Source organism: Polyodon spathula, unplaced genomic scaffold (genome assembly GCF_017654505.1).
Source record: "Polyodon spathula isolate WHYD16114869_AA unplaced genomic scaffold, ASM1765450v1 scaffolds_358, whole genome shotgun sequence".
Classification (NCBI taxonomy): domain Eukaryota; kingdom Metazoa; phylum Chordata; class Actinopteri; order Acipenseriformes; family Polyodontidae; genus Polyodon; species Polyodon spathula.
Window position 1 is genome coordinate 1 of NW_024471850.1, and position 19444 is coordinate 19444.

The 19444-nt window shown below is 39.4% G+C and overlaps 2 protein-coding genes across 3 annotated transcripts; both read left to right on the top strand.

The window, feature by feature from the left end:
* Positions 1-3816: 3816 nt before the first annotated feature.
* Positions 3817-9374, top strand: LOC121308124. Of its 2 annotated transcripts, XM_041240416.1 has the most exons (5): positions 3817-4108; positions 4507-4689; positions 5083-5234; positions 5645-5699; positions 5957-9374. In XM_041240416.1, the coding sequence occupies exons 2-5, from the start codon at positions 4555-4557 to the stop codon at positions 8915-8917; spliced, it is 3303 nt and encodes a 1100-aa protein (XP_041096350.1). In that variant the 5' UTR covers positions 3817-4108; positions 4507-4554; the 3' UTR covers positions 8918-9374. The 2 variants fall into 2 exon arrangements, with proteins under 2 accessions (XP_041096350.1, XP_041096351.1); XM_041240417.1 differs by lacking the exon at positions 5645-5699 and having other exon boundaries at positions 3818-4108.
* An 892-nt stretch (positions 9375-10266) lies between these two features.
* Positions 10267-19439, top strand: LOC121308123 (probable ATP-dependent RNA helicase DHX40; the record flags this gene model as incomplete). Its single annotated transcript, XM_041240415.1, has 16 exons — positions 10267-10494; positions 10756-10980; positions 11470-11615; positions 12833-12952; positions 13335-13565; positions 14203-14269; positions 14973-15104; positions 15287-15386; positions 15501-15587; positions 16432-16614; positions 17365-17445; positions 17814-17971; positions 18161-18275; positions 18685-18793; positions 19228-19322; positions 19415-19439. Coding segments are annotated over exons 2-16 (1833 nt in total), but the record flags the coding sequence as incomplete, so codon positions are not given.
* Positions 19440-19444: the final 5 nt, after the last annotated feature.

Sequence of the window (19444 nt, forward strand, 5' to 3'; positions counted from 1 at the left end):
CTTCTCCATCACCAGTGATATTCTCCAGTGCATTTTCCACAGGGGCCTGGAAGCCAATGAAAACCGCTGGACCGTCGACAGGAGTCCCCTCTGCTGTGCTTGTTAAACTGTCTTTGCGTTTCTTCTTTTTTTTGTCATGTTTAGCTTTCTTAATTTTGTTCATCAGGGACAGGCTATTGGTGTCTGTCTCGTTCTGATCCACTATCATTCTCTTCTTTCCATTTTTCTTTTCACTAGGTGTTCTGGCTGCTTTTTGAGTTTGATATCCCACTGTGGCATCTCCCATATCTTCAGGAACTGTAGAGCGATTGAGAGAGCTGGGAGAGCCTATCAAGTTTCCAACTCCTACATCTACATCAGGGCCATCTTGGCTAATATTTCTTGCCCGTTTCTTTTTCTTTTTCGGACCACTTTTTGTTCTCCAGGTTTCAGACTTCTCCATGCTCATCTCGCTGTCAGCAGGGTGAAGCGAACCTTCCAGCGCTCCATCACTGCAGACCGTTTCATTGAGGTCAGGATCATCAACAAGCTCTATTCCAGCCTCTTTGTCACCAATGCCACTATCCTCTGACAAGTCAGTGACGACAGGTGCAACATCAACAAGAGTCCTCGCTGCTGCGCTTGATAAACTGTCTGTGGATTTCTTAGTTTTAGTACGTTTATTTTGGTTTATTTTGTTCGCCACGGACACCTGCTCTGTAATGTCTTCTCTTATAGCAGATCTATTTTTCTTTTGTGGTTTCATTTTCTGAATGAAGCAGCACTTGTCCTGAAACGAAACAAAATCATTAAGTAGATTATATTCACCTACTGTATACTGCAAGAGTTTTCCACAACTGGTAACTGGGAATGCATTCAAATGTGTTGCACAAAATAAATAAATAAATAAATAAATAAACTCTCTGGTTACTCAAATGTGTTTGTCAAATGTTTTTTTTTTGTGAATGTGTTCTATACTTTTGATTTCTCTTGTATATTAACAATATAAAACAATGCTCAATCTCAACTAGAAAAAAGGGGACCCACCACTATTTTAATGTCATCTCTGTCTTCTATGTCTGATTCAGTCTCATCAATTTTACTAGAAGGGGACAAAAAACACCATAAAGTATGATTCAAGTTTAATATCTATATTGTAAAATTACAAAACTTTTAACTTTACATTAAACCTGCTGGAGTTTTCCTCCAGGGGTGACTCAGTATTAAAATAGGCTGTCGTGTGTTTGAGGCTTCAATGAACACGAAACATAAATGTATTTTTTTTTTCCCCACAGGCTATTATACACCCTCCAACCCCTCTGGTTAAGTGTCTGACTCAAACTTCCTGAAAAGTAAGAAGCTGCGTAGCCTAAGCGGTCCGGATCAGGAACGTTAAAATACTACTTTTATCATAGCAAAGAATTTGAGACATGCAAAATAAATAAATAAATAAATAAAAGTATTTAAAGTCAGATTCTAGTCCATTGGTTTTGTGTGATACAGCAGACTTACTCAGGCTCCTGTATGGGAGAAATCGGCCTTTTCATCTCACAGCGATCCCTACTACACTCGATGCGATCAGTTTCAATATTCAGCATCTCTTGAAGCTTCCTCTTGGCTTTGATGCTCTTTACACAGCTGCAAAAACCTGCTAATGCTGCTTGCTGTTGATGAACAGAAACACATTCATTCATAAAATAAATAACAGGTGTGTCAAGGGCACCTTAAAACATACAGGAGTCTTGATCAGAGTCACGTTGAAGCGTGTGTGTATATTTTAACCATGTTTCTTTCCAGTATTACAGTCATTTATTTTTTAATAATTCCATGCCCTGTGTCCTACACACAGTAACGTGACAATCAGTGCTTGGTGGGGACTGAAATACGTTTGGGAGATCGCTTGCCTTGTTTAATCAGCCACTGCTCCAAATGTTTACAAACACAGCAAATAAGAAGAATATTCTCAGTTTAATGGTAAGGTGCTACTTTCCCGTCAGGTCATGCGTGGCCCATGTGTGCCCACCTGAATGAAACACGCCAGTGAACACATTTATTACCTCATAAGTCAACACCATCCTTAACGGGAGGTGCTTCCACCCATACAGTACTTCCACGAACGGGAAACGAAACCCTCTCCATTTCAGCCTCCTGGCTCGCTCCGCTTTGCTGTAGGACCGTCTCGATCTCCCCATTGGCCTCTATTTTTTTATTTCTCAGACTTGCTGGAATCGGAGCTATCCACTGCAAAACAGGAGGCACTGTATTTGTGTTTTTAAGCATGCACATACGTTATAATGCAGATAATCAAATTAAGTTGCGGACAACGGCGTACAATCAGTAAAATAACATAACATGCATCAATTCTAACCAATATAATACAATATTCAGTATTAATTAACATTGTACATATCTAGAAGTGCCTCGGACTTTAAAAGTCGAAGACAATCTACAGAATGCCTGCTTATGAAACGGATTCTCAGGAATACAACATACAGAAAAAAACCCGAACAAGTTCATGCATATACCACAACGTGAATTTAGAAATCGTATCGTCTTTTTAAACACTGATATTCTTTACAATATCAAATCAATTTCTTTATATATGTTCTTCTCAGAAACGCGGAAATCAAATTACTTACAAATTTTAAGCACCATTTCTGTCAGACGTAAAAAAACATAAATTCGGTTCTGTTAAAAATAAAAACTCAAGCATGTATTAGTAATGTGATGTCCAACTAATTACTAACCCGGGGTTTAATGGTTCAACCCAGCATTCAATGCGGATGAGAAAATGAATGTGTTTACTGTAGTGCCATCTTCTCAGTAATTAGCTTGCAATTATTAAACTCTAGAAATTATATAATGAACTACTCTGTTAAGGGTCTGGATGGGGGTTTATTTTGTTCAATTAAAAATACAGAACAGGGTTAGAACAAAGATTGGGAGTGGAGGAGATAACTTTGGACTCTCCTGTAAACTACTCTATGCAGATTCAGTTCAACAGCACAGGGCGGTTATTACAGTTGGCCATCCTGCACATTTGCTTGGACTAGTTAGCTTTTGTCCTTATATGATTTTTTTTTTTTTTAAATAGACTGTTTGTAAGTAGTGTATATTGTTTAAACTTGAACAGTTATGCGTTGTTTTGAATACTTTAAGCTGGCGTAGTTTTGCTGTGTCTGTCACGTCAAAATGAATAATGACGTCAGGGAGATGCAGTCTATGATGAAATGTGTTGCACCGAGCTCAACAACTTTCATCATAGACTGCATCTCCCTGACGTCATTATTCATTTTGACGTGACAGACACAGTAAAGCTACGCCAGCTTAAAGTATTCAAAACAACGCATAACTGTTCAAGTTTAAACAATATACACTACTTACAAACAGTCTATTTAAAAAAAAAAAAAATCATATAAGGACAAAAGCTAACTTTGCTTTGCAATCGCATTGCTTACTGTAACACCACTAAATTATAATGCATTTTATTAGCAAATCATAAAAACACAGCAATATAACGTAAGCCGGTTCAGAGAAACAGCAGCTGTTTTGCATGTATAGTTTTATTTTATTTTGCATTCCATACCTGTGCATAACTCTTCCAGACTCGGGACATGCAATTGAAACTTTTCGGAGACCTTACTCTGTGCCATTCTGCTCGCTCTGCAGACTGTAGGTACCTTTGCTCTGTTGCATAGAATACATCAACAGTCTTGGAGTCCAAGCAAATGTGCAGGATGGCCAACTGTAATAACCGCCCTGTGCTGTTGAACTGAATCTGCATAGAGTAGTTTACAGGAGAGTCCAAAGTTATCTCCTCCACTCCCAATCTTTGTTCTAACCCTGTTCTGTATTTTTAATTGAACAAAATAAACCCCCATCCAGACCCTTAACAGAGTAGTTCATTATATAATTTCTAGAGTTTAATAATTGCAAGCTAATTACTGAGAAGATGGCACTACAGTAAACACATTCATTTTCTCATCCGCATTGAATGCTGGGTTGAACCATTAAACCCCGGGTTAGTAATTAGTTGGACATCACATTACTAATACATGCTTGAGTTTTTATTTTTAACAGAACCGAATTTATGGTTTTTTACGTCTGACAGAAATGGTGCTTAAAAGTTGTAAGTAATTTGATTTCCGCGTTTCTGAGAAGAACATATATAAAGAAATTGATTTGATATTGTAAAGAATATCAGTGTTTAAAAAGACGATACGATTTCTAAATTCACGTTGTGGTATATGCATGAACTTGTTCGGGTTTTTTTCTGTATGTTGTATTCCTGAGAATCCGTTTCATAAGCAGGCATTCTGTAGATTGTCTTCGACTTTTAAAGTCCGAGGCACTTCTAGATATGTACAATGTTAATTAATACTGAATATTGTATTATATTGGTTAGAATTGATGCATGTTATGTTATTTTACTGATTGTACGCCGTTGTCCGCAACTTAATTTGATTATCTGCATTATAACGTATGTGCATGCTTAAAAACACAAATACAGTGCCTCCTGTTTTGCAGTGGATAGCTCCGATTCCAGCAAGTCTGAGAAATAAAAAGTAGAGGCCAATGGGGAGATCGAGACGGTCCTACAGCAAAGCGGAGCGAGCCAGGAGGCTGAAATGGAGAGGGTTTCGTTTCCCGTTCGTGGAAGTACTGTATGGGTGGAAGCACCTCCCGTTAAGGATGGTGTTGACTTATGAGGTAATAAATGTGTTCACTGGCGTGTTTCATTCAGGTGGGCACACATGGGCCACGCATGACCTGACGGGAAAGTAGCACCTTACCATTAAACTGAGAATATTCTTCTTATTTGCTGTGTTTGTAAACATTTGGAGCAGTGGCTGATTAAACAAGGCAAGCGATCTCCCAAACGTATTTCAGTCCCCACCAAGCACTGATTGTCACGTTACTGTGTGTAGGACACAGGGCATGGAATTATTAAAAAATAAATGACTGTAATACTGGAAAGAAACATGGTTAAAATATACACACACGCTTCAACGTGACTCTGATCAAGACTCCTGTATGTTTTAAGGTGCCCTTGACACACCTGTTATTTATTTTATGAATGAATGTGTTTCTGTTCATCAACAGCAAGCAGCATTAGCAGGTTTTTGCAGCTGTGTAAAGAGCATCAAAGCCAAGAGGAAGCTTCAAGAGATGCTGAATATTGAAACTGATCGCATCGAGTGTAGTAGGGATCGCTGTGAGATGAAAAGGCCGATTTCTCCCATACAGGAGCCTGAGTAAGTCTGCTGTATCACACAAAACCAATGGACTAGAATCTGACTTTAAATACTTTTATTTATTTATGTATTTATTTTGCATGTCTCAAATTCTTTGCTATGATAAAAGTAGTATTTTATCGTTCCTGATCCGGACCGCTTAGGCTACACAGCTTCTTACTTTTCAGGAAGTTTGAGTCAGACACTTAACCAGAGGGGTTGGAGGGTGTATAATAGCCTGTGGGGAAAAAAAAAATACATTTATGTTTCGTGTTCATTGAAGCCTCAAACACACGACAGCCTATTTTAATACTGAGTCACCCCTGGAGGAAAACTCCAGCAGGTTTAATGTAAAGTTAAAAGTTTTGTAATTTTACAATATAGATATTAAACTTGAATCATACTTTATGGTGTTTTTTGTCCCCTTCTAGTAAAATTGATGAGACTGAATCAGACATAGAAGACAGAGATGACATTAAAATAGTGGTGGGTCCCCTTTTTTCTAGTTGAGATTGAGCATTGTTTTATATTGTTAATATACAAGAGAAATCAAAAGTATAGAACACATTCACAAAAAAAAAACATTTGACAAACACATTTGAGTAACCAGAGAGTTTATTTATTTATTTATTTATTTATTTTGTGCAACACATTTGAATGCATTCCCAGTTACCAGTTGTGGAAAACTCTTGCAGTATACAGTAGGTGAATATAATCTACTTAATGATTTTGTTTCGTTTCAGGACAAGTGCTGCTTCATTCAGAAAATGAAACCACAAAAGAAAAATAGATCTGCTATAAGAGAAGACATTACAGAGCAGGTGTCCGTGGCGAACAAAATAAACCAAAATAAACGTACTAAAACTAAGAAATCCACAGACAGTTTATCAAGCGCAGCAGCGAGGACTCTTGTTGATGTTGCACCTGTCGTCACTGACTTGTCAGAGGATAGTGGCATTGGTGACAAAGAGGCTGGAATAGAGCTTGTTGATGATCCTGACCTCAATGAAACGGTCTGCAGTGATGGAGCGCTGGAAGGTTCGCTTCACCCTGCTGACAGCGAGATGAGCATGGAGAAGTCTGAAACCTGGAAAACAAAAAGTGGTCCGAAAAAGAAAAAGAAACGGGCAAGAAATATTAGCCAAGATGGCCCTGATGTAGATGTAGGAGTTGGAAACTTGATAGGCTCTCCCAGCTCTCTCAATCGCTCTACAGTTCCTGAAGATATGGGAGATGCCACAGTGGGATATCAAACTCAAAAAGCAGCCAGAACACCTAGTGAAAAGAAAAATGGAAAGAAGAGAATGATAGTGGATCAGAACAAGACAGATACCAATAGCCTGTCCCTGATGAACAAAATTAAGAACGCTAAACATGACAAAAAAAAGAAGAAACGCAAAGACAGTTTAACAAGCACAGCAGAGGGGACTCCTGTCGACGGTCCAGCGGTTTTCATTGGCTTCCAGGCCCCTGTGGAAAATGCACTGGAGAATATCACTGGTGATGGAGAAGCTGGGGTAGAGCTTGGGGACAACCCTGTTGCACCTACAGACTTGGAAACCGGTGAGCCAATCTGCAGTGATCTTCAGCCAACAGACAGCGAATCAAAGAACCTCAAGAGCATGAACGAAGACGTGTCTGAAATGTTTAATACGAAAGACCGCATGAGGATAAAGAAGAAAATGGAGAAACGGGCTAGAAAGAGCAGACAAGATCGCACATACGATGATGAAGTTGGGAACTTGGTAGAACGCTCCAGCTCTCCAAATCTGGCTGCGGTTCCTGAAGGTATGGGAGGTGTCAGTGTCACGGTGGAATATGAAACGAATGAGGGGCCTCAGCTCAACAAAGAACCCTGCAGTGACATCATCCTGGAAGGTTCTCATGTAGTAGATGATCAGATGGAGAACCCAAATAGCAAGAGCGCAGGGGCATCTCATATCTGTAAAACAAAAAATGGTCAAAAAAAGAAGAAGAAGAATCAGGGAAGGAAGGTTAGCCAAGTTGGCACTGATGCAGGAGTTGGGAGCTTGGTAGATCTCTCCTCCAGCTCCCCAAACCTATCTACAGGACCTGACAATAGCAAGGATGTCTGTGCTGCAATGAAGCATCAAGTAGAAGCAGCTGAAACACTTAGTGAGAAGCAAGAGAAAAAATCGAGAAAGAAGAAAAAGAGAAAACGTAACACGGAGGAAGTGGAAGGAACAAATTCAGCGTCGTCCCTTAACCTTTCTACAGAAGAGATACGTGACGGCATAACTGATAATTCAGAGATGGGAAACCTCTGTGAAACTAGGCATACGCATTGTGAAAGTGATGCAGATCAAACTGGTGGTGGATTAGAAAGAGACGATTCTAACATAAAGATGGGAAGAGGGAAAGGGAACAGCTCAGATGATAATTTGCCTCCAGTTAAAAGAAAGAAGAAGAAGATTGAACAGCAGAGTGTAGCTGCTGGCATGGAAAGCCAGGAAATGGATTTAGAGGCTCAGGATGCTCCAAGGGAATGCGAGAACCTGAGTAGAAATATTGTTACGGCAGATGAGAGCACACTGTTGAAGCACTTGGAACCAGGAGAATTCACACACACAAAGAAAAAAAGCCACAAAAAGAACAAGAGGAAAAGACAGAGGGTGGGGTATGATGTAGAAATGCAGGGGCCACATTTATCTCCTCCGAACACTTGTGATCTTCTAGTTGATGGAGGAAATGAGTACCCAACCAGTAAGAAAGATATTAAAGATACAGATGTTGCTGAATTAAGAGAGCTGAGAACAAAGAAGAAAAAGTGTAAAAGAAAACTCGCAAGTGAAGAAATGGAAGGTATCCTGTCACCCACTTGCGAACTGTACGTTGATGGGAGGTGGGAGACCATAGGCATGCCAAATATTTTAGCAGAGAGTGATACTGCTGAACAAGGAGAATCAAGAATCGTGGAGAAAAAGAGCAAAAAGAAAAAACAGTGCATAACAGATGAAATGGAAGCACAGGGGATGCGTTCATCTCTAACTGCATGCAAATCCTCCCTTGATGGAAGTATTTCACTGGAGGGCATATTGGTGAATGGTGGTGGACTTGAAAAACCAACAAAGAAAAAAGACAAAAAGAAGAACCAGAATGATAGGCAGGAAATGCAAGGACTTCGTCCTACATCTGTTGGAGAATCACTAGCTGGAGAAGTGACGACAGGTGAAATCCAAAAACGTTTTGGGACATCTGGGGAAAATGAGAGTGTTAGACCGGAAGCCTTGGTGGATTTATCTAGTGAATCAAACTCTGCAGGTGATTTGCTGCAGGGAGTGATTGAAACAGAAGCTACAGACAAAAGGGACAAGGCAGAGAAAGATGTGGGTCTAAAGAATGTGAATTCTGAGAAAGATGGGACCAAACAGGGCAAGAAAGAGAAGAGGGGGAAAAATGGCAAGCAGGAAACCACGAGTTCTGTTTTAGCGTGGCAGCTTTCCGAGCAAACTTCTGAAAGAAAGGGAGAAAAAATGCCCTCTAGTGGTAACAAAACAAAGTGCCAAATAAACGTCTTCGAATCATTGGAGGATAATGGAAAGCCAGCTAAAAAGACCTTGTTGAGTATGACCTCTATAGAAAAGGGTAAAGGAAAATCAGCCAATGCAGACTCCAGAAAGTGCAAAAGAAAACTGTTTAATAGTGCCTTATATGAAATGTTTGACTCTACAAAGACAGACTGATGTTCAAGTCAGGACTAGCAGTGGGATGACGCTAGAGGACCCATATCAGGGTTTTTTTTTTTTTTTAAATCTAGTACTGTTTGCAAATCTTTTTTTTTTTACCCGGATGGTTATTGTTTTTTGCCTGTTCTGCGGGGGTACCATAAACACTAGTTATTTTAAAAAGAACTGGAGTTTGTGTTTCCCAATATGTAAAGCTACTGTTCATTGTATAGTATAGTTAGTTGTTATTTGGAAAACAGATGCATAGCGTGCATGTTGGAGGTCATTTATTTTAAATGTATTTTTTTTTATTTTATTAGTTTGTAATGCAATGGTGGAAATAAATTGCATGACTGAAAATTGAAATGAGACTTTAACAATTTAAACAAATTGTATATGTGTGTACAGAAAAACTTGTAAATGTTCTTTATAGTGTTTGGTGTTATAGTTCTGGATTAAAATTTATGTTTTCAGATCTGTATTGTTTTTTGTTCTATGGCTATGAATTAGATCAGTAAACTGAGAAGACCCAGGTGATTACATTTTTACTTTTGAAGCAAGACAGTTTGCTGCACTGCTCTTAGTGAACCCCCCCCCCCCACTTAATCATCCAATACAAAATAAAAAAAGATGACTTACATGTGTTTAACAGTAAATTTGCAATAGTACATAAGTTGAGCAGTGCAAATGGTGTCAGGAGGTTTTAATGAATGCATTATCTGGATATTTAAAGCTAACCTCTTCTGCTGATGGACTTTACAGATTTGGAGAAGACCTAGTGGGGTGTTGTAATATATTCATTATGATATCGAAAATATTCAGGTTTGCACATACATGTTTTTTGGGTTTTTTTTTTTTTTAGAAATTAGGCAGCAGTGCATGCTTTGTGTGTATGTATTGCTTGTGAATGCATTATAGTTATTTTCTGGTGAGCAGAAGAAAAAGAAAATTCAACATATAATCTAGTTAAACCTACACGTCGATATGTAAACCAATCTGTGGTGTGGTCAGAGTTGGTACTGTATGCAGGGTTTCTAGCTATAGTGCGTGGCTGAATGGAAGCGCGTATGTTCTCTTACAAACACTGCTTTAAGTATACTCTTACTGGTAGTGCTTTAGTCCTATAGTAATAATAATATGGACGTTTCTATGTCATGTATGCTTCAGAATACTACGAAGTCCTTAGAATTTTCACTATAGGACTATTAAATCATATTTGCTTGAGTTGTGTATGTGATACAATCAGAAATGTATTGCATTTTGGAGATCATGTCTTCTGTGGTACTGTTTGGTATCTCCAGCAGAGGGAAGCACGAGTCTTCAGTGGGGAAAAAAAGAAAATAGTGACGTTCACGTCGTGCGACGATTGAATGCAATTGTGAGTGCGTTTACAGGGTGTTTTATAGGAGGCTGCTGCTGTTTAGTTCAGGGGTGATCTCGGAGTATTAAAGCTGAAGTGACGGCACCCGTAGGACAAAACCTTAAACCCGTTTGTGACGAGTCGCAACCATCTAACAACCCTTCTACTGAGACGCAGCAATTGAGTTGCATCACTATCTCGCTAGTCGTGTAAGATCTCCAAACTGGATCTTAGGGTGAGAGTCGGTACGCCTTATTGACAGAAATGTTGTATTGGTTTTACTTTGCAGTCAGTAGAAAGAAGGGTACTCATCACTGTGTACATTTCACTAATAATGTTTCTATTTGTTGCCTCTTGTTTTGTTTTAATACGTTTTGTTATACAGCCAAATCATGTTTTAATTCCATTATTTGCAAACATCTCATGATGTATAGTAATTATTATAATAACTGCAAGCTGTTTCCGGCTGTCCTTTTATTTATCATCAATTCACTAGGTTAGGTTTAACAAAAGTCGTTCATATAGAACAAACTGAACATGGAGAAAAAAAGCAAGCCGTATAAAACAAAGGGAGGAACGGCAACAGAGCCGGTGCCGCTCCCAATCCACAAACACAGAGAGCGGCTGGTACGGGCTGTCAAACAGAACCCCTTCGTTGTCGTTACCGGAGAGACGGGAAGCGGCAAGACCACACAGCTTCCTCAGTATCTCTACCAGGCAGGTAATCTGCACACCACGACAGAACTAGCACAGAGCTTACCTTAATGTTACCTGTACTCTAACATGGTAAAAAAAAAAAAAGCCCTGTGATTTGCATTTGTAACTGTCAAACCTATGATATATAAATTTGTATTTTGGCTTATTGATATGTAACAGTAGACTATTTGAAAGTAAAAATGAATACAACTGTGATGTTTTATTGGGTTAGAGCACTGAAAAACAACACTGGATTAAAAAAAGTGTAAAAACCTTTGTTATATAAACACAGGATAAGTTGCACTATTTAATATTTGCAAGCTAACAAATTCTAACCAGTTAGTGTGATAGATATGCTTCTCAGACTAGCTACTGTAGGCTTTAGAAAATGCCTTGCTTACACAATATGACTGCATAGTGTAGATTGACATGTTACATTGATAAAGCAGTAGTCCTGAGAGCAGAATTTGCTAGTATCTAGTGTCAAACAGCCTGTTTGATTTTTACGCTGTAGGGTTTGGGAAAGGCGCAGTGATCGGTGTCACGCAGCCCCGAAGAGTAGCCGCTATCTCAGTAGCACAGCGAGTGTCTGAGGAGATGGGCTGCCCCCTGGGAAGAGAAGTGGGCTACCAAGTGCGCTTCGACGATTGCACTTCCAAGGTATTTAATCACACAGACTTCTAACTGTAAGTGCTGTAGGCAGGCTTGACTAGACCCCATGTCCGTTGTGTGCCAGTGGGTGAAGGTGCGCTCCTTCACTCTACCTTGAAGTCTGATTTAGCTTGTTTTCCACATCGGCTTCCAGTAGGAATTGAACCCTTAAAAAGACAATGAAAATGGGCATGTGTGTGTGTCCAGGATGAAATGTGAGCCCAGCATTGTTGTGGTAACGTGTCTGTCGTGGTATACAGAACTTTGATCATCAATAAGCCTTTGGGTTTGTGAGTGGTGTTATGAAGGCTAGTTAACCGATGTAACCAATGTTTCATTTGTAATGGAGCGCCCCTATCAATGGACACCTACTTCAGCAGAGTAAGCTTAGTATGCCAGCAGCGAGTGCTGCACACACAGAGAGAGCAAAGAGCAACAGGGTCACAGGTCACATAGGAAAGAGCTAGCAGCACTTCTGGGACCAAAGTTTATCACGGTTTAAAGATCTGTACTTAAAAAGAAGAGCCTGGTTAGGCTTTTCTATAAAAGGTCTTCTCTGAAAATAGTAATAAAAGTAATAATCTCAGTGTTTATTTTTTAACATCAGTATGTGTATATATATATATATATATATATATATATATATATATATATATATATATATATATATATATATATTTTCTCTATTGAACAAATAAATTATTGTAATGAAGATATATATAGATAGATGGGTAGATAGGAAGATTGATAGAGAGATAGATGCATGAATGAATGAATGAATGACCCTATAAAATTTGGACTTCATCCAATTATTTCATTTTGGCCCGTTCCACCCTTATCCGTTTTTCAGGGAACACAAAAAAGATACAATGTTAAAAATACATAGCTGAAAGGACTGTGTTTTAAAATAAGCAGGCTTCCATTTAGATGTACTGTGTTGGTTTTGTTGGTACAGTACTATATTTTCAGCAGAAGTAGTATTTTAATTCAGAACGATATGATTCTGAAAATATCACTTGCCAAAAGAGACGGCACGTGGACTGTAATACAGTACATACTTTTAAATCCGGTACATATTGTAGCAGTATGTAAAATTCCCCATTAATGGCAAAATTATTGGGGCCACAAAATGCAGAATATTACAAAGACCCCATTACAGGCATTCCTGGTTTTCATGTGTATAGCCCCTTTAACTGAAACAGCACTGCATCTAATACTTCCTTTAGGACACGGCTATCAAGTACATGACAGATGGCTGTCTCCTGAGGGAAATTCTCGCAGATGCCAGTCTTAGCAGGTACAGCGTTATCATTCTGGACGAGGCTCATGAGAGGAGCCTGAACACGGTGAGTGGAGAGAATTGCTCAATCAGAAGGTAATAATGTCATTGCAATGAAAGTGCTTTTAAAGCGTTGCTTAAAAATAACAAAGTAAAAGCCACATCGACATGCAGAATTTTGTTGTGAAGAAAGAACCACACCTTATTGGGAATATTTTGATTTTTAAAAATGCTCATATGTGAATGTTTTTAAGCTTGGGTTTCTAGTTTGTCTCTGGTTGCTCGGAAACATGGGAGGACTGGACAAAGGCTGCTGGGAGGTGGAACCTTTAATTCCTTAGCATGAATATTGTGCTTGCATGTGCCATATTCAGCTTAGTTTTTGATTGGGTTTGGACCTTGGGAACGGGCTCATTATGAGTAGGTTGTGAGACTTGGTTCTCTTTCAGGACATTCTGTTCGGTTTACTGAAGAAGCTGTTCCAGAAGAAGAAGCATGGAGACCGGCAGGCCCCTCTCAAAGTGGTGGTGATGTCAGCCACGCTGGAGACAGAGAAGCTCTCTGAGTTCCTTGAGGACTGCCCTGTCTGCACCATACCCGGGAGGACCTATCCTGTCACTGAGATATTCTGCAATCTGATTGGCCCAAAAGACAGAGAGAGCTCTGTTTATGTGAAAGAGGTAAAGCACTGCTCTTTGAGGTTAGGGGGAAACCAGGGTATAAACAGAGCCTTTCACATCAATAACTATAGCATATGCAACGGGACCAGTGATAAAGCAGAGAAATTGGACGAAAGCTTTTAAGGCAATGATTTAAATGCACCTTGACCATGGGTGTAAGTTTAAATTAAAGCACAGGAGGTGATCTAGAACTAGTAAGCAGCAACAACTAATATATCTACAGTATAGGGTTGTATTTGATATACCTACATACTAAGCTAAGAACCAAAAGCTCTTCAAGAAAAGAGAGCCCAGTGATGATGTTATTAAATAAGAGGTAGACAAAATATATTTTAGAAGTCTTGGTTAGCTGCTTTAAACTCATATAGCCTCTATAGATTGGGACTGCAATATCCCATGGTTTAAGCACAGGCACACAAGATTATCACATGGGAGTATGGTAAACGATATATACAGTAAGGACTGTAAACATGGTAAACCTTAATAATACAAGGCACCTGATGCATGATATAGCCATATAAATGTTGCTCAGAGGATGCAGTATATTGGATAAGAATGTATCTTTGATTAAGCCCAAAATGATGGTCGTATTACAGTACAGAACATGAACGCAAACATGTGTTTTTTTTTCATTCAGGTTGTGAAGGTTGCCCTCGACATCCACACGAATGAGCCAGCTGGGGATATCCTCGTGTTTCTTACAGGTAAGCTTCTTATCAAGCGTTGGCTTCTCGCAGCCTCAAACCGACGCTGGTGTCTGTTATTTATGAGCAGCTGCTGTGAGGGAAAACGGGCTGTTTTTCTTTTTTTTTAACAGGCCATTTGCACATAAATCTTGGCCTGGAAAACCACAGAGTTTACATCGATCTGTAACCTGGCTCCCATCCAAATCACAGAGTAACAGAGCTTGTGTGAATGACGCACTTCCGTAATAAACGGTACACTTGAGCTTCTGTAAGTCAGACGCAAGTGCTTAAGCAATACTGTATAATGTATTGCGTTTTGCATATTCCTGCAGTTTCATATCACCACTGTTTCAGTATTGTAGTTTACATGCTCTGGGTCATCACCTGGTGAATGCAGCCAAACACATACCGTATTGATAAGAGCTTACGGTAGTCAAGTACAAGGCTTTTGCTGAACATCACTTCCCTGTTACTGTAACCAAGGAAAAGCTCCCATTTACATCTGCTCTTCATATATCTCTGCTGTCCATTGTGATAAAAAGTACGATCACTGCTAAAATGCTTCCATTTGCAACTGCAGAGACTTTTAATTGTTAAACAAAGTCAAATAGTACTTGCTTAGTTTGTTGTATCATAAATCTCTGTTTTTGGTCCCACGCTTGTTAGTGGTTAGTTGAACAACTCTGCATTCATCTCACTTTTTTTTTTTTTTTTTTTGCAGGCCAAGTGGAAATCGAGAAAGCTTGTGATGTACTTTACGAGAAGGCTGAATCCATAGATTATCGGCATGATGTTGAAGACCGGTCTGTTAAGGGACTACTGATACTCCCATTATATGGATCCATGCCCACTGGTAATGTCTCTGATAGACATATTTGTGATTACAATTCTATGGATGTTTTTGTATTTGTGGGCAGTAACCACTCATGTACCTCTGTAATAAATCTGCATCAACTGAAGTAAATCTCATATACCCGCTTGGAGTTCTTTGGCACACATGAATGCTTCTGAAATATTAATGTCTGTTCTTAATAGATCAACAAAGGCAAATATTTCAACCTCCTCCAGCTGGCATAAGAAAATGTGTGATTTCCACAAATATTGCTGCAACATCTCTAACTGTAAATGGAATCAGGTAAAATAACTGAATTGTGTGTAATAGCTTCCCCCTGAACCTAGCCCAGTGAGTGTGTGATTGAAATCCTGGTATAAACTGTGTCGATTTTCAGTTCTGTTCTGTTCTGTGCAGGTACATTGTTGACAGTGGATTTGTGAAGCAGCTGAACCATAATTCAAGGGTGGGTCTGGATGTTCTGGAAGTGGTGCCGATTTCAAAGTAAGGTTTTTTGTTTGTAATGAGGCAGGTTTTCTTATTTTTTGGTACCTGAAGAGGCTTAATTCACAGTGTACCGAACAGAAGTGTCATTTGGCCTGCAAAGCATGACTGGCTTAGTCCAAAGCTCACCTGGTTTGTAAGGTTGCTACTGTGTGACTTTCTAATTTAAAATGGTAATGAAGTACTGAATGAGCTCACAAGGCTGAAAATGAGAAAATGCCATTGGGCTGTCTGTGCCAGCTTTACGTGCACATCACACCATTGTCTACTTCAAAGCACCTATGTACTACGTAGAAGATACCGCATTGAATTGCAGGGTCTGAGCGCTGCACAATGGGAATGCAATGTAACTAAGCAGTCTTCAAGGTGGTTTTTATCAGGTTGCAGACTGTAGCTTTATACATTGTACATATAATAGAAATAGTTGAAGGTTAACATAACCAGGGAGTAGGTGGTGTGGTGGTTCTGGGACCTGGGTTGGGAGGTGACTGCACTCTAGTGGTTGTTCAGTTATTATTGTTCATTGATTAAGGTGTACAGTATAAATGGGGGCTATGCAGTTTATATGGTTTGTGGTGGATGTAAAACATTTAATTTACATATCTTTAAAGATCTGCGTATACTGTTGAAGATGTTACTTTTCAGGACCCAAGAGCCTTACCTATATGATATGCAGTAAATAGTAGCACTATATATACAGTAGATAAACCCTTTTTTTTTGTTGCTTTGTTACCTTGAATGCTAATTGTTAATGGACTAAAATCGTATGCACTTTATTGGAAGCAGATTGTTGAGGTAAGGCTGATTATAAATGCAAGCTGTTGTGCGGTTGTTTGTCGCGAAGGACTGAGGCGAAACAGAGGGCAGGCAGGGCTGGAAGGACGTGTGCTGGGAAGTGCTTCCGGATCTACAGCCGGGAGTTCTGGGAGAAGTGCATGCCGGAGTACACCATTCCGGAGATCCAGAGAACCAGCCTGACTTCAGTCATCCTCACCCTGAAGTGCCTTGGAGTCCATGACGTCATCAGGTAAACAAAGAAGAGGCATTTTTAATAGTACTAGTAATAGGTTATAAATTTTAGTGGTCATCTGTAAGTGACGAGGTTTACAGCTTGGTAATACATCTCCTTGTTATTAATCATTATTATTTATTGATGGATATTTACAATGAAGTGTTACCAATTAACTAGTTCAACATTAACTGTACAGAAAGACTACCCTCCGATAGCTGGAGCATTTTTAACTGGCATCTACGTGTTGTTGTTATTTTCTGTTTAATTGTATTATCTGATAACTTACTCTCATTTTGATAACCGTAAAAGTTAAGTAAGTACAGCTTGTTATCATTTTTTTCAAAGAGAAATGTATTTAGTATTTAATGAGTTAAATAATTTCAGTGTCTTCTAGAGAAGAGTAAATAAAAATGGGAATAGATGTACATATTATTAGAGCAGGCTGCAGTGTTGAAAGAGTTAAGGTCTCTTTACTTTCAAATACAGTAGAGAGTCAATTATCCAAACTAATTGGGACCAATACTAGTTTGCATAATCGATTTGTATGGATAATCAAACAGGTATTAATAACAATTACTGTACCTTTAATAATGTATAGAATAAAGTTAACATACACAAGTACTTAGTGCACAAGTACGTACTGATGATATATAGCTAGTGACCTATTCTATTACATTAAGCATATAAAATTACAAAGTAGTGTTTTGTGAGGTCCCTCTTCTATGTTGTTCAGCCAGTATGATTGGGTCCTGTTTATCTCTTAAGGTTTCCTTACCTGGACAGTCCTGAGGAGAGGTTCATTTTAGAAGCTCTGAAGCAGCTATACCAGTGTGACGCCATTGACAGGTAATTGATATTCCCAGGGTTGGAATCTAAAAGCGTAATACCCTCAAGCATGACATTAACTGGGGTAACTGGTTCCAGAAAAACAGGTTTTACAGCCTCCAACTGTCAATGTGGCACCAGCTATCTCTTAATGTTACCGGCGTCACAAAAAACAATACTGGGGACACACAACCAAGAGTGATACCAAGCATGCTGAATATTACAGCCTGTATTGTTGTAACAGGAGGACTAGGCTTTTAAATGTGATTGTCTTTACTGAGGGGTTAGGAGGCTTTAGGACATATACGTGTGCTACCAAACTACTGACACTGAAGTTGAGATCATTGACTGGCCTAATACAATGTTGGAATTCTGTGGTATGATTACAGGAGAGGCCATGTGACGAGATTGGGACAGTTTATGGTGGAGTTTCCTCTTCCTCCAGGCCTGACTCGGTCCCTGTTGAAAGCAGCGGCTCTGGGCTCCGAGGACCTTCTCCTTCCTATAGCTGCCATGCTATCTGTTGAAAATGTCTTCATTCGACCAGGTACCTTAAAACTCTCTTCTAATATCCACATCCAAAACCAAAAGGAACTGTAATGTTTCCAACAATACGGTTCAGGTGATAGCTCTTGGTTTTTTAGAAATGTGACGGTTTCCTACGTGTAAACGAGAGCAAAGGTGCCGGGATGCAGCACAGCTGTTCCCAGAATGAAGTCTGTTTTGGATCCCACAGGCCAGCCCGAGAAACAGCAGAAGGCTGAAGAGAAGCACCGGGAGCTTGCAGCTGAATTGGGTGGCTGCAATGACTTCACAACACTGCTGAATATCTTTCAAAAGTGCAAAGCAAGGTAGGCTTACAAAGACTAATGTTTTGTACTGTACACCCCTGTAACCACAGAGGTGCAGTGTTACAGAGTGCTGTGTACTTGTTTCTCTCTGGGTCTGGCTGCACAGCCGCATTGCATGTCAATGGGCATGAACTGCTTTGAGCATGTGACCAAAATGTTTTATATGTACAAAAAAACCCAAACATTTTTGTGCTTTGCTGCTGCTTGACAAATTCTGATTGAAATACTGTTCTTAATATGATGTGTATAGATCTGTCCAAGAATAATGGCATTGCAACATTTGGAATTGCCCACTCTATATAGAGTATACAGTAGCTTTCTGCCACCCTTCTGCTGTCGTGACTCTGGATCTCCTCTCAATTAAATGGCACAGAGTTAATCACTAAGAACTTTATTCCTATGTTTGCAGTGCCTCTCCTGTGTCTTGGTGCCAGGATCACTGGATCCACTGGAGAGCCATAAAGTCTGCTTTCAGTATTGAGACTCAGCTGCAGGAAATACTGTCCCGACTCAAGCAGGTAAATAACTTTGATGCCATTTTCTGCAACATTGGTGAAAACCACATCTCACTCATGGTGGTTAAGATATGTTAAGCACAACCCATGATGTAAAAAAAACAAAAAACACATGTATTTACTTGATGCCTTAAGTTATCATCTTGTAGATAATTCTGGTGCCCAGATCCTTTTAAACTATGGCAGTGCTGTGCCTTTTGACTTTTTAATGATCACTGCCAGATGACATGCTGGCATCTGTAGGGTAAATGGATTGGATTTTTTTAAATGTTTATTTATAACCAATTTCACTAGGTGGGCAGAAAATGTGAGTGTGGCTTGCATGTACAAGGGTGGTTCAATAACTAAAACATGTTTGGACTATTTAACTATATGACAAATGCAGATTTTTTTTAAATACACAAGTGTATTTTTTAACACTTCTTATTCTCTTTTAGCTGAGTGATTTCCCAGTTGAAAAGTTTGAAGGCTCTCAAAACAAACTGCTTAGACACTGTCTGTGTTTGGGATATTTCGGCAATGTTGCTAGAAGGTAGGGGAAGCATCTGTTTCATCGTATCAAGCAATTCATGTAGCTGTGCATCAGGAACAAGTCCTCCTCAAGTGCTTGTTGTGTTTTTACAGATCTGTCGGGAGAACGTTTTGTACAATGGA

Excerpts from the sequence above, each read along its gene's own strand:
- LOC121308124 (XM_041240416.1), top strand. The coding sequence starts at position 4,555 with ATGGGGAGATCGAGACGGTCCTACAGCAAAGCGGAGCGAGCCAGGAGG. Across the intron at positions 5,235-5,644 it reads TCTCCCATACAGGAGCCTGA|TAAAATTGATGAGACTGAAT; the intron begins GTAAGTCTGCTG and ends GTCCCCTTCTAG. Across the intron at positions 5,700-5,956 it reads GAGATGACATTAAAATAGTG|GACAAGTGCTGCTTCATTCA; the intron begins GTGGGTCCCCTT and ends GTTTCGTTTCAG.